At 30.9% G+C, this 13,816-nt stretch overlaps 2 protein-coding genes across 2 annotated transcripts; both read left to right on the top strand.

The window, feature by feature from the left end:
* The first annotated feature begins 330 nt into the window (after positions 1–330).
* On the top strand, positions 331–3,702 carry LOC111708312 (uncharacterized). The gene is made up of 8 exons (XM_023481648.1): positions 331–468; positions 1,347–1,503; positions 1,598–1,718; positions 1,778–2,676; positions 2,732–2,779; positions 2,838–2,888; positions 3,052–3,121; positions 3,178–3,702. Exons 1-8 carry the CDS (start codon positions 412–414, stop codon positions 3,608–3,610), a joined length of 1,836 nt encoding a protein of 611 aa, XP_023337416.1. The 5' UTR covers positions 331–411; the 3' UTR covers positions 3,611–3,702.
* A 4,282-nt stretch (positions 3,703–7,984) lies between these two features.
* Positions 7,985–12,897, top strand: LOC111708309 (uncharacterized). Its single transcript, XM_023481643.1, has 8 exons — positions 7,985–8,129; positions 8,417–8,573; positions 9,376–9,499; positions 10,322–11,217; positions 11,287–11,334; positions 11,392–11,442; positions 11,713–11,782; positions 12,339–12,897. Exons 1-8 carry the CDS (start codon positions 8,076–8,078, stop codon positions 12,724–12,726), a joined length of 1,788 nt encoding a protein of 595 aa, XP_023337411.1. The 5' UTR covers positions 7,985–8,075; the 3' UTR covers positions 12,727–12,897.
* Positions 12,898–13,816: the final 919 nt, after the last annotated feature.

Raw genomic sequence — 13,816 nt, 5'->3', positions numbered from 1 at the left:
GAACAGTTCAGGTTTAAGCATTAATTTTAAAAAGATTTAAGTGATAAATATCTTCTACATGTATTGAATAATTAAGTTGTAAAAGAATGAAATTAAACTTTGCCGGTTAGAGATATTCAATACTACTTTAGGAGAACTAACTTTCTTATGTTTGATTTTACCATTTTTTCTCTGTTACATTAACATTTCGCTTTGACTTTTAACATTAAACTGGATTTATTTGGACTTAAAAGTTATCGGGAAATCATTTGTTTATTCTTACAGTACTTTAAAACACTTACATCTCAATTAAATATCATATTAAAATTCTTGCTTCTTAAATTTCAAGCTTTAGTTTCATATTTAGTCGGAACAAGAAAATATGTGCTGTAAAATTATAATTGATTAAACAAGAATTCTTAAAGTGGAAACATGATAAAAGTGATTTGCTGCTTGATTGCAATACTTTTTCAGACTTCAGTTTTATCAGTAAGAATTTGATAGCTTTTTTTGCAAATTTTGTTCAAAATCCCAGAAGAGCATACATTTAGAGTAAAAAGGAAGTAAAAACAAAGCACAAAACAATTTGATTATTCAGACAATTTTTTGAAGTAGATCATTTTTAAATGTTAGTTGTATCACTATGGTTTATAACTTAAATTTTAATGGCGTATACTAGAGTGCTCAAACTTTTTTACTTTTTTAAAAATTCATAATTGTACACACATTTTAGGATTTATTTTTTTGAGACATAGGGTTTAGTAGATGACAGTCCAAAGGTTGTTTAGTGTTTAGAAAAAATAGTTAATACATTTTTAGAGCTACAGATTTACTTATTTTTTTAAAGCCCTAAATAATGGATGCAGAAACATGTGCCACATGCTAATATTTGTTAAAAAACAAAACACAAATAACAGTTCTTTAATTTTTGTAATGAACCTCCATATCACTTGGGGGTTGTAATTTGAGATAGGGTCAAATATTAAAACTTTTTTTTGTGTTTCTGAAGCATTGTTTTATTAAAATTCAACAAATATTTAGATAAAGTTTTTAATTATTTATCATACAAAAAAGTCTTGATGAATGATTCTTCATGGCAAGGTGATTAACTTAGCCAATTAATAAAGATCAATATTTCATATTAGATACTTTGTCTTGAATTATTAAAAGAAACTCTCATTTTAATCCAATTAATTGTAACAAAGCACATAATTAGCAGTATATGCAATTCAATTTAATTGATTATTTTATATAGCTTTCTTTGATTAGTATCAAAACTTCAGATTAATTAGATTAGATTCAAAACACAGATGTATACATCAGGCATGTATGTATGAGTGTACATTCAAATATGTACACATTTACAGGAAGAATACAGTTATGATGAAGAAGCATCTAAAGAGAAGAGCAATGGGGATGGGATCCGTCTAGTGGGAGCTGCCAGGGCTGACACTGCCAAATTTCCATTTGTTATAGGCTTTACATTAACAGCAATGAAAAACCGTGACTTTTCACAATGCACAGGTGAGTTTTTCTACTTTATAAAAGGACAAACTAATTCTTATATTACATCAAAAGAATGTTGCAAAGCATAAATTGTTTTTATTATTTTTTTCAGGATCAGTTATTTCTAAAGACTGGGTGTTGAGTGCAGCACATTGCATTTTAGCCTTGGTTGACACCAAGGACTTGAAAAAATGTGCGGAACTAACTGCAAACGGACAGTTTCACCTAAACAAGTATTTCCACTATTTTTAAGTCTTTAAAAATATTAGCATGATGTAATCTAAAATTTCAGAATGGGATCTAAAGTAAAGTGTTCAATTACTGAGAGTGGTGACATCAAAATTTATCCTGTAGTACCACATGCTGAGGCATATATTGGTATAAATGATGTAAATGACAGGGCAAGCGTGGATAAAGGTGAAAAAATACGAATAGAATACATTGTACGACACAGAAACAGTTACAGAGGAGGTGGAAACTATGGAACATTCGGTGGATATGATATAACTCTCTTAAGATTGGTTTCCCCAACAAATGTGCTACCAGCTTGCCTTCCAGCCCCAGGTTTTCAAGACTCAGGCCTTGGACAAGGATTTGATAATATTCAAAATGTTATGCTAGCAGGGTATGGAAGATATTACAGGGAACCCTGTCAAACTGACGAGCTTGGCCCATCTCCAAACCATTACTGTGCTAAACAATCAAAATGTAACACCGAAGAAAATCCTCCTGTCAGTGCTACATGCAACAAATTTCTTACTAATAATCCTGAAGTACAGCAAGAGTTTAGTGACAAAAACTTACATAAGATTACATTGCAGATACAAGGAAAGGCTCCAGTGGATTGTTTTAGAAAAACATCTTATCAGGAGGGATCAAAAGGCTGGTGCCAAGTGTCAGATGATGCTACTACAATAGGAGAGATAACTGGAACTTCATCATGGGGGTTCTGTAGTAAAGATTGTTTTCTTAAGGATTCGGAGTATGTAGAACCTGACTCATCTGTTTTCAGAAGCAAAGAAAATGTTGATATTCTAAATGATGAGCTTTGTAATAAATTTCTCATTGCTTCTTATGGTGGGATAAATCCTGAATATCTTCCAGAAGTATTGTGTATAGGTTATTACAAAAAATCAAACGTGAAAACTTACTCAATATCACCAGGTGGAAAACCCTTGGCTGGCAAAGATGGTAAGTTTTCAGCAATGCTCTTTAATTATAATAAGATAACACTATTAATTTTTAGAATCATATCCTTATGTAACCTCTGCAGGAACATGTAACGGGGATTCTGGTAAGTTGTGTAATGAAGTTGAAGATTATTGTTGATTAACAATTGATTTTTTCATTAGGTGGACCAGTATTTGTCAAAGATGCCAAATCGGATCGATATGTTGTTCTAGGTGTGTAAAAATTTTTGTTAAAGGGTCTATATATTGTATTTTTTTATACCTACAGGAAAGGACAATTTTATTAATGTTAAACATATTTCTTAAGCTTTTATTTATAATATTTTGTTAAACAGACTTTTGCTTTAAAAATTTAAGTTCAAAAGACTTTTTCCAGGAGCTGTTAGTGGTGGGAGGGGAAGATTAGGAAAATGTGGAGGAATGAATAACCCTACACATTATGCAAGGTGATTATTTAATTCAGAAAGTAAGTTGAACAACAGTAATGAAAATGTGTTTATAGAGTTATCAAATTAACTGATTGGGTAAAAGAAGTAATGGGCCCTGATAGCAAAGATGTATGTGAGGTTGGAGGTGATAAACCTACTGCCACTCAGCCAGCTGTACAAGCAGCTCCCCTTGCACAGCAAGCAGCACCCCTTTCACAGCAAGCAGCTCCCCTTGCACAGCAAGCAGCACCCCTTGAAAGGCAAGCAGCAAGTCAAGCAACTGCACCAACTCTACAAGCAGCACCTAAAAGGGCACTAAATGCTGCAAGACCTTCAGCAGGAGTTCCCAAAAGGGCTCCATTAGGAGGAAAATTAAGGCCCAGGCCAATAAGTGGAAAAGCAGCAAACTACTTAGAGAAGCTTAAAGATGAAATTAGACAAGCAGTTCGCAAACAAAAAGCGAAAGGCAGGGCAAGGAGAGCTTCACCCATAATTGAATACATTTAAAGATTAAATAACATGTTAATTGGACCTACAAGATTTTGTATATAAACTCTTGTAACAAATTTTTAATGAGAAATATACATATTTTATTGATACGCTTTTAATTTTTTAATGATTTAAAACTATCCAACAATACCATAGATCCATTTAAAAAGTCATGGAAACACACAGTTGCATGCATTGGATTAAATGAGCTTATCCATATTTCTTTCATTAAAAAGCAATGAGGAAATAAGAAATTCTTTGTAATTGTGTGAAGTCATTAAAACATAGGAAATTGAGTTTTTGCCACAAACTAAAAAATTTTAATCCCTATATCTTTGCAACCTGATGGGATCTTTGATCTAATAGAATTTATAGTTGTAAATATCAATAGTGTAAAACATCAGGTTTCAGAGATATAGGGATTAGAAAATCAGAGGCTGTGGCAAAAACTCAATTCCATTAATCAACTTTTTTTTCTAAACCCCTAAAATTTCTTTTTGAAAATTATTTTTAATCTAATCTAATGATTTATTTTTCCACAGAAAATATAACACATTGAGCATAAGTTTTACAAATATGTGTTAAATTGATTCTTATCGAAACAAAAGCAGCCATAGCATAGTTGTTTCCATGGTTATGATATGATATTTATTTATCTTTATTTCTGGAATTGATGGGAACTTGATACAAAACTGATGTAGAGGATACACTGTCATCCAGGAATGCAAACTTAATACAAATAGAGATGGGTGGGTTCATTCTTTTTCATTTTGTTTGTTTATTGTTCATAAACTACCCATTAATTTAGTAAAAATTTGAATTAAAGATTGTAAAGAGTTTTGGGTCAAAACCACATTTTTAAAAGAATGGTACTTTTTGTCTATCATGCTTTGTAAGGAGTGTAAGAACACTCTAAATTTAATTTTATAATAGCAAATAATTAACCCAGGATTCATTTATGACTTAGTATAGTCATCTTAAATTTGGAGTATGGATACAGGACATTCCTATAAGTCTGATTTGATTTGATTTGTTATTGGATATGGTAATGATTAATAATTTCTGTCACCAACATGATTGGTGTATAAAGATAAATTAGTCTACAAAGGCAGATTGTGAACAAATAGCTGTTGTCAACATCAAATGTAATGTCATTATTATGAAAAATTGCCGTTATCAGTCGCTAGTGAAGGGGTGCCATTAACTGGTGTTAATGATCTTCAACTATCATAAAAAATTAAAAAACAGCCTACCTTCATAAACAAAAAACAGCAAACTAAAACTATAAAATGATCTATTTTAAACATTCTAGTTTTTGAAAACTACAATTCTCAAAACAATCAGTTTTTCAGAAAAGTGAAAAAATCCATCCCTACTAGATCCTGTTGTTCTATCGTTGTTTATGAATTTTTCCTAACAACACCAACATTTAATTAGTTCCTTTTAAAATATTTTCTTTGTTAACAAAAAAAATGCCCATCTCTATATGCAACAATCTGAATATCATACTTTAAACCCAAAACTATAAATGCATTATATTTTTGAATTGCCTCACTAATCATTTTTTATCCAAAGAAATTGATCTTTGAATCTGTCAGTTTCCTAATGGCTGAACTTAGCTCATAATCAAACAGATAATCTATATTTTATTGATCTTTGAAATCCAGACTATTTAACCTCCATTTTACTGACTGAGAGGTCGCTGGAGTTTAAAATGTTCAGGGCAGTAGCGAGTAGGGATGGATCGTTTTCACTTTGAAAATGATCGTTTCAATTTGTTAATCGTTACAATTAGTAAACTTTACTTCACATACCTCTTAAATTTTTGAATTGTGAATTTTAAATATATACTTAAATAAATACATTTTTTAATTGAAACCCCTAAGATCAGAAAAAAAATATATTTGCAAAACTGTTTTGAAAACTAACGCTTTTTTAAAAACAATCATAATGACTTTCCGTATTTATTTTTTTAAAAGTTCAAATCAAATGGTTCATGCAGTTGTTGTACCCATCATTTTTTCTAAAAAGACAAAAACAAAATAAAAAACAATAATTTTTTATCGCTTTTAAAAATGATCATTAGCCCAACATTGTTTTAAATTAAAACGACCTATAGTCTCACCACTCAGATGAGAGCATATGAATATTCTGACTGATGCTACTGAGAGTAGCTCATGAGCTTCTGAAGTGCTCAACAGCTTATTGAGATTTTACTGATGATACTTAGCGTAGTATCTGACTTATGCACTATACTCATAGTGCTACTCCCATTTGGAAATTTCTGATGTTGCATTGGACTATTCTTTTGTAAAGGAATCTTAATTTTTAAAGTTAAACATGTTCAAGAATTAAAAGAATACAATCAAATAGAAAAATTTTCGCTATCTGGATTAATCAGATTTAGTATCTTTCAGTATCTGTTTTACTCATGTGATGGGACTAAGTATAGAGATATGTTGGAATTGATATCTAAAACCATTTATGATTTTTTTAGCACATTTTAGAATCAAAAGATAAGTTTTTGAGTCTTATTTCCAAAATGTATTTATCCCTGTTACTACAGGGTGTCCCAAAAAACATGGGAACTCAGCGACAAATTCAATATCCTCTTCGCTATGAATTAGCATTGTAATACCTAATTTCAAAAGGCCATAATATTATCATGTATGCTTGAGTTTATTTTATGAAAAGGGTAAAAGACTGTTAAGATGTGTGTATAATAATGTCTCCGCAAGATGAACAGTGAAGAGGGACAAGTTTACTCTGTTTGAATATTGTAATTTTCTTGTGTTACTAAGAACAACCGTATGCAGTCAAAACATAAACAAACAAAATGTGAACATAGTAGACAAAACTCTTACAGATTACAGCTTTCTCAGTAGGTATCACTATACAAAATCACTTTACTAATTTATTGGGACACCCTGTATTTATGTTAAATAGTTGACTGTAAAAAAGTAGATGTTTTAGTTGTAAACTATATACTGCTTTAGCAAAGGAACACACCTTGTGGTGAAAAAGTTAACTAAAGGCGACCAGAGGCTAGAGATTGAAAGTTAAATAATTGTCTTGCACAATTCTTTAAATACTTTAAGCAAAAAATTAAACCAAATATGACTATTGCTAAATCAGACAATTTTTAAATATTTTTCAACATAGCATTGTCACTAAGATTGAAATAAAATTTTAATGCAAAAAAATTGTTATGAAACTATAAGGTACAGACATTTTTCAATTTTTACTATAAATCAGACTATAACTTTCTTGAAACTAAAATATGGGTTGTCATATAATTCTGACACTTTCTAGTGTAATTCATCAAAAATATGTTTAAAACAGTGTGTAAGCTGTTCAGCTTGTTAAATCAAAATGTACGGAAAAAAATATGATCTCTTGCTCCATTCTTTCCTTTATATCAAGTCCATCATCTACCATACAACTTCCCTGTTTGTTTCTGATATCTTCATTTCTGTGGACTCAAATCAAGATTTAAGTTTCAAGATGTTTCAGATGTTTTATCTTCCTGTTTATACATAAAAAAATGTATGCTTTCTCTTAACTTTGCCGCAGTTAGCAGGGTATGATTTGTTTCACTAGAATTTAAGTGCCAAGCTTTTTTCATATAATCTTTACAGATGACCTTGAATTATTATGTGAAGTACACTTGAGAATTTCTTAATGAAAATTGTAATGGATTTAGCCAAATCTGAAAAAAGGCAAAATCTTATTCACTATAAGTTTGCTTTCATCAAATAATGCAATATTTTGACTCTACTTTGGCAGAAAACATGAAAACAGAGGATTATTAACTGCAGACTGTTAATATTTCATATATTCTGCCAAAGTAAAACTAATGCATATTTTAATAAATGAAAACATGTAGAAAATAAGATTTTGCAATGTTTTAGGTTCATGTTAAGGCTCAGGTTCAGAATCAGGTTTGACTGAGGTTTAGGTGCTCAGGTTCAGATTCATGTTCAAGTTCAGGTTCAGGGCCCAATTCAGGTTCAGAATCAGGTTAGGGAACAATTTCATTTTTAGGTTTAAGCTTTCAGTTCAGAATAAAATTGAGCAACATGTTTAGGTTTAGGTACAAGTTCAGTTTAGAACTTTAAGGAAAAAAGTTAAGGTCAGAGAAAAAGATGAAAATATAGGTGATCAAGATTCAGAATCAGAAACATCCTTTTTATTTATATTATCATTATATTACATAATTATCATTATTATATAATCAGATCTGATTGTTTTACTACCTATTAGACTGGGTAAAGCTGTGAGAAAATATATCAGAATCATTTGACTTCATTAGTGAATCATCCCTGAGGTTCATTACTTATGAAACACTATATATCAATTAATGCGTGCTGATGCTTCTTATATTTCAAAGCTTAGTTCTCAATTAAGGCTGGAACGAGAAGTTATGTCCTTTTAAAATTTTTAATTGATCAGACAAGAGCTTTAAATTAAAAAGTGACTTAACATGGAAAAATATTTGATACCTATGTTGGCATTTTTTGGCATGTCCTTTTCACAGGTAAAATTTACTCAACTTTGAATATTTTAAATTAAGAAAATAATAATTTTTGTTGACTAATTACTTATATCTAATAAACAGGTAAATTGTTGAATTATGGAATTTTATGAATTATTTAATGTGTTGTTCTTGTATTGTAATTGGATATCTCTATAAACCTTTAATATGAATATCCTTAGCACAAAAGTAGGGGTGGAAGGTTATTAGAGTTCTTTCAAACTGGACAAAATTAAAATCTTGAATAAAATCATGTCAAATAAGATTATTGATTGATCGAATGAGTTCAGGATGTCTACAACTATGATGAAAATGCAGCCAGTGAAGTTGTAGGAAATTCATCCGGGATACGTCTTGTTGGAGCTGCCAGGGCTGACACTTCCCAATATCCTTTTGTTGTGGGATATACCTTAGCTGCAACTGATAAGGACTTCAGTTCATGCACAGGTGGGTTTATTGTTTGGCTGTAAACAGCTGTACTTTATTCCCCCAATTTGTTTGTTAAACAGGGTTTGTCTCATGATTTTAAAAATCTACTGCCTTTTGACCAACATTACTGACCTTTGATATGGAAGTTAAGTTATTTCATGTCCCTTGGGACAATTAAGTATTTATGCCCTTCAAAGTGTTTGAGAAATACACACATTTTCATCTAAAAATTGTGGAAATTAATAATTGGGAATCTTTTTGTAAAGTAAAATTTCCTTCACTTCCTTGTTAAGTAGTTGTAAATAATTATAATCTGTCTAATGTGTTTCTTGTACAAAAAGCATTGCAATATCAAGTAATTAAGCAAAAAATGTGCAAAAACAAAGATTGAGCCAACATGATAATATGTACATTTCTGGTCCTTACCACAGCAAATTCAAGGAATTTTGAAAATGTGAAAATTCTCTCGAAAGGCATCAGTGCAAAAATCTTTGCAAAATTTCTTCAGCCTGCTTCCTTTTGTTAAAGGCTTTCCATAGAGCTATAAAAATTATAAATCCTATGAAGGAAAGTAGGTCTAATTATAGATATAGGGTAAAGGTAAAATAAGGCATTCAGTCAGAATACCTGAGGCAGTAGGTATAAAAGCCAAGATTTGGTGAAGTGAAGGATATGTCTTAGTTAGAAAAGTCAACAAAATTTAACAGCCTCAGACCATTAGTTTATGAGTTATCTCTAAAAAACGTCAGGGGGTGTCCCAGGGACCACTCCCCCCCCCCCCCCAGCTGGAATAGAGTTAATACAACAATGCCGTTTTTAGGGTCAGTTATCTCTAAGGACTGGATAGTCAGTGCAGCCCATTGTATTTTGTTCTTGGTTGACACGAATGACCTGAAAGCATGTGCAGAGGAGACTGCAAAAGGGCAGCCTTTCACAAACCCCAAGTTAGTAAAGTATTGATAAGAATTATAACAAATCACTAAATTCAAGTTTTGTATTGTAATTCTCTTACACGGCATTAACAACATATTTACTTCAATTGTGTTATATTCCTTCTTTTTCAACTGATATCCAGAATAAATCATTGGTTTTAATTAATTGAGAAAATGCTTGGGATCAAGGTAATATAAATCTTTTTGGTCATTAGATTGTTTTTAGTCACTTTTGTCATTTTTCCTATTCCTATATACGAAAAGGTCTCCTTAATTCACTGTACTTTTATGGTTGTGGGGTTTCATTCGGTTAACAAGTATGAAGTGAAGAACAGTTCTGTTTTATTTGACAAGATCTTTATTCATTTATTGTGATTATTGTGGGGTATTTAATCTCAATATAAAACTCTAATTCAGTTAGAGTAAAGAATTTGTGAGAAAGAAATCAAGTGCACCATTAATCTCAAATCTATAACTTACTTTTCATGTATATTCTCAAATATCAAGTTCAAAGCAATACTTGCATACAACATAGATAGATAGACAGATACAGACATCATTTCAATTTTTACTTGAATTTATGATAAGATATTATAAATGAATGAATATTTTTAAAATGAATGTTCCCTTATTTACTAAAAGTTGTAATAACTTTTAACATTTTGAGATTTGTTATAAAAGGATAACTTCTAATCACCTTAAAAGTCCCTAGTTAGTGTGCACTTTTTAATATCTTAGTTCTGATTTCTAACACGTTATTTTCATGTATCTTATCTTGATAAACTTATAAAAAATATTTAGTTTAATAAGTTATATATAAATGTTAATTTTTAGAACACAGGGAAAGGTCAAGTGTGTGATTACAGAGGCTGAAGACATTCACATTTTTCCAATTGAACCTAAGGCTTTTGCATATATTGGTATAGCTAATGTCAATGAAGTGGCAGATGTTTCCAAAGGAGAAAAGCTTCCAATAGAATATGTTGTACGCCACAAGAATAGTTACAGAGGGGGAGGAAATTATGGTACCTATGGAGGTTATGATATCACTTTAATTCATTTAGCTTCACCAACAAATGCAGAACCAGCCTGTCTTCCATCCAGTGATTTTAAAGACTCAAGCTTAGGCGCTGGCTTTGACAACATTCAAAATGTTATGCTTGCAGGATTTGGAAGGTATTACAGGACTCCTTGTATGACAGATGATCTTGGTCCGTCTCCAAATCATTACTGTGTTAAAGACTCCAAATGTAATACAGATGTGAATCCTCCTGTGACGGAAGAATGCCAAAAGCTTTTCACTGATAATCCAGAAATTGAAAATGAGTTCAGTAACAAAAATTTGCACAAAATAACAGCAAGTGACTCATCCAAACAATTTGATTGTTTTCGAAAAACATCATTTGAGGAAGGATCAAAAGGATGGTGCCCTGTCACAGATGATGCTTCAACCATTGGTAACATACAATCAACAGACTCTTGGGGGTTTTGTGGAAAAGATTGCTTTCTAAAGGAAAATGAAAATATTGAGCCTGACTCATCAGTGTTAAGAAGTAAGGAGGGTATTGATGTTCTTTCAGATGAACTTTGTAATCAGTTCTTGTTAGCTTCTTATTCAATGATAACTCCTGAATACCTTCCAGAGGTCTTATGCATCGGTTACTATAAAAAGACAAATATTAAAACCTATCAAATCTCAGCTGATGGAAAAGTTACGGATGGAAAAGATGGTAGGCGCACACTTATTAAAGCATTCTCACAGACGCAAATAAATCAATAGAACTGTCTTTTAATTTTAGAGGCATACCCTTATGTTACATCGGCTGGTACTTGCAATGGGGATTCAGGTATAGACTTATGAATAACAGATTTCTAATTCCAGTTCTATGATGTTATTAATGTAGGTGGACCAGTTTTTATTAAAGATGCAAATTCTGGAAAATTTGTAGTTCTAGGTTGGTTGATAACATCTTTAATTAAGATTATTGATTAATATTTAATAAGAATATTAAAGTAATTTTTTTCAATATTTGTAGCTATAAGCAAGAAAGGCAAACAAACTTTAATTTTTTTTAATCTAGCAAGGAGCAGTACAAATCCAAATTTGTGATTTTGAATGATCAGTAATGTTTGGAATATAGCCTAAATCTTTACATACATGTTTTTAAATCAGACTTTTAGAATTTTTTTTCCATTTTGTACAGTAATTTAATTGAAGTTTGCAGGGGCTGTTAGTGGTGGTAGAGGTTTGTTGTCAAATTGTGGGGGAATGAATAACCCAACCCATTATGCAAGGTACAGACTTAAGGGTTATCATTTTGAAAAAGTCTTTACTGATCTGAGCTGAAAACTTTAGAATTGTGGATATCCAGATCAATTCATTTTAATTTCAAGATTAAATTAAGCTTAATTTTCTATCAACAAATATACATATAACCCAATCAATCAAGGGGGGGGGGGAGAGAAACCAGAACAGCCAATCAAAAGCCAGGAAAGTTGAAATTTTGTCTACCATTAAATGAGTGAACCTTAACGATTCTGAAATTGGTGTCCATTTCTAAAGATTATAGCTCTGATCTTCCACTTTCGTATTTTGGCAAAAAATTTTGTATCTGTCTCATATGCTAATTACGTAAAATAAAGTACTATATGCAAATAATAAAAGGCTGACTTCACATTAGAACAGATGATAAAATGCACTAGTATTGAAAATCAAGTTTTGCTTTAACCTCATATTCTGGAAACTTTTTCACCTTCAAAAATTCTTAACTTAATATAATTTAAATATTTTCTGGCATTTATTTACATTGGGACTTTTTTGTCATTGTAGTTTAAAATTGTGTGTTATTAGAACAAGTAAGCTTGTTGATTGGGTAAAAAATGCTGTTGGTTCAGACTCAGGAGACATTTGTATTATTGGGAATTCAGAGGAAAGTAAAATAATTGTCCCTGATGATGTCACAACTGCTGGACCAGTGGTTAATGATCTTGCTTCAATAACTGAAGATCTAAAAAAGGCTTTGGAGGGTTTAGATTATGCTGGAGCAGATGAGAATCCAGATAAAGCTGCAGAGGAACCAGAATCCTTGGAACCTTTGCGGAGTACACTTGAGCCCCAGAAGACAGTAAAATCAGCTTTTCCAGTTCAATACATGTTAAGAAATACAGTATCTCAAGAACCATCAAAACTATTAAAATCAAGAAGACCAAGATATAAGACCTATATTATAGATGTTTAAGTATTGAAACAATTTTATGACTTTAAAAGCATATGTGTTGAATTACATTAATAGTTTACGAATCAAATTAAATTTAACATGGATTAAATTCTTATTTCAGCTCTGTACTTCTATTTTGTGAAGGCAATAAATCTACATTTATATTATCCTAATAAACAACTTATAATTTAATCATTAACACATTATGAAAAACATTTAAATATCTGCAAAGCATTTTGCTAATGTATTATTAATTCTAAGTACAAAATTAAGTAGAATATGAAGAACAATCACATTTTAAGACAATTCCATATTTGTCGATATTAGAAACAAATTAGACTGTGATATTAATCATTACTTTAATTATTGATTTGTGGAATAAAAATAAATTTTCAATTTTGATTATACAATTTTATAGTTTGCTTTCTGTATAACACCATTTGGCAAATTATGGACCCATTATTACCCCAACAGGGGGATGTTAAGTTACTTAAAAATAACCTCCCACTTTGCACAGTTTGTGTGAAAACAATCAAAATGAAGGCAATGAAGGCTAAATCCCCTTCATAAAGTTAACTTCCCAGTAAAAAATATTTTATCTAAAACTCAATTCCTTTAAACCATTAAAAGTGAAATTCAATTTTTAACACTTTGCAGGAGAGTTATAATGTGCACACTGCAAATTTAGTTAAAAGAGTTCTCAATTATTAGGATTTTTTTTTGAAGGGTGGGGGGTGGGACAGGTTATTAAGAATATACTGTCAATAAAGTATAGATATTAATAACTTCTAAATGTGTTTGGACTGCGCATATGCAGAAGAGATCTAAATATTTCTGAAGCAACCTGTATTGCACCCTTCACTTAGACTAGACAGGATTTTCAGGAATATATACCTGCCTAGTCAGGGGTGAAAATTTTTCCCAAGTACAGTAAAATGTATACATGGTACAGTAAAAATTATATTTATGTAGAGATTTTTTCCTGTACTTATAGTAGTATTTCTTTTTAAGTAAGTTGATAAACTATTTTGATTATGATAATTAAATATTTAACTATTGAGTCTATTGATATATTTAGACAACAAATTGTTATTTTGTTTATGTACTGTCT

This window comes from Eurytemora carolleeae, unplaced genomic scaffold (assembly GCF_000591075.1).
Source record: "Eurytemora carolleeae unplaced genomic scaffold, Eaff_2.0 scaffold829, whole genome shotgun sequence".
Classification (NCBI taxonomy): Eukaryota; Metazoa; Arthropoda; class Copepoda; order Calanoida; family Temoridae; genus Eurytemora; species Eurytemora carolleeae.
The sequence above is the reverse complement of the archived record's forward strand: the minus strand, read 5'-3'. Positions and strand labels throughout refer to the sequence as shown.

What these genes read in the sequence shown, in the direction of transcription:
- LOC111708312 (XM_023481648.1), top strand. Translation starts at nt 412, where the DNA reads ATGATAAAAGTGATTTGCTGCTTGATTGCAATACTTTTTCAGACTTCA. An exon ending in TGACTTTTCACAATGCACAG is followed by an intron (nt 1,504 to 1,597) that starts GTGAGTTTTTCT and finishes TATTTTTTTCAG; the next exon opens with GATCAGTTATTTCTAAAGAC. An exon ending in AACATGTAACGGGGATTCTG is followed by an intron (nt 2,780 to 2,837) that starts GTAAGTTGTGTA and finishes TTTTTTCATTAG; the next exon opens with GTGGACCAGTATTTGTCAAA.
- LOC111708309 (XM_023481643.1), top strand. Translation starts at nt 8,076, where the DNA reads ATGGAAAAATATTTGATACCTATGTTGGCATTTTTTGGCATGTCCTTT. An exon ending in CAGCCTTTCACAAACCCCAA is followed by an intron (nt 9,500 to 10,321) that starts GTTAGTAAAGTA and finishes GTTAATTTTTAG; the next exon opens with AACACAGGGAAAGGTCAAGT. An exon ending in AACCCAACCCATTATGCAAG is followed by an intron (nt 11,783 to 12,338) that starts GTACAGACTTAA and finishes GTGTGTTATTAG; the next exon opens with AACAAGTAAGCTTGTTGATT.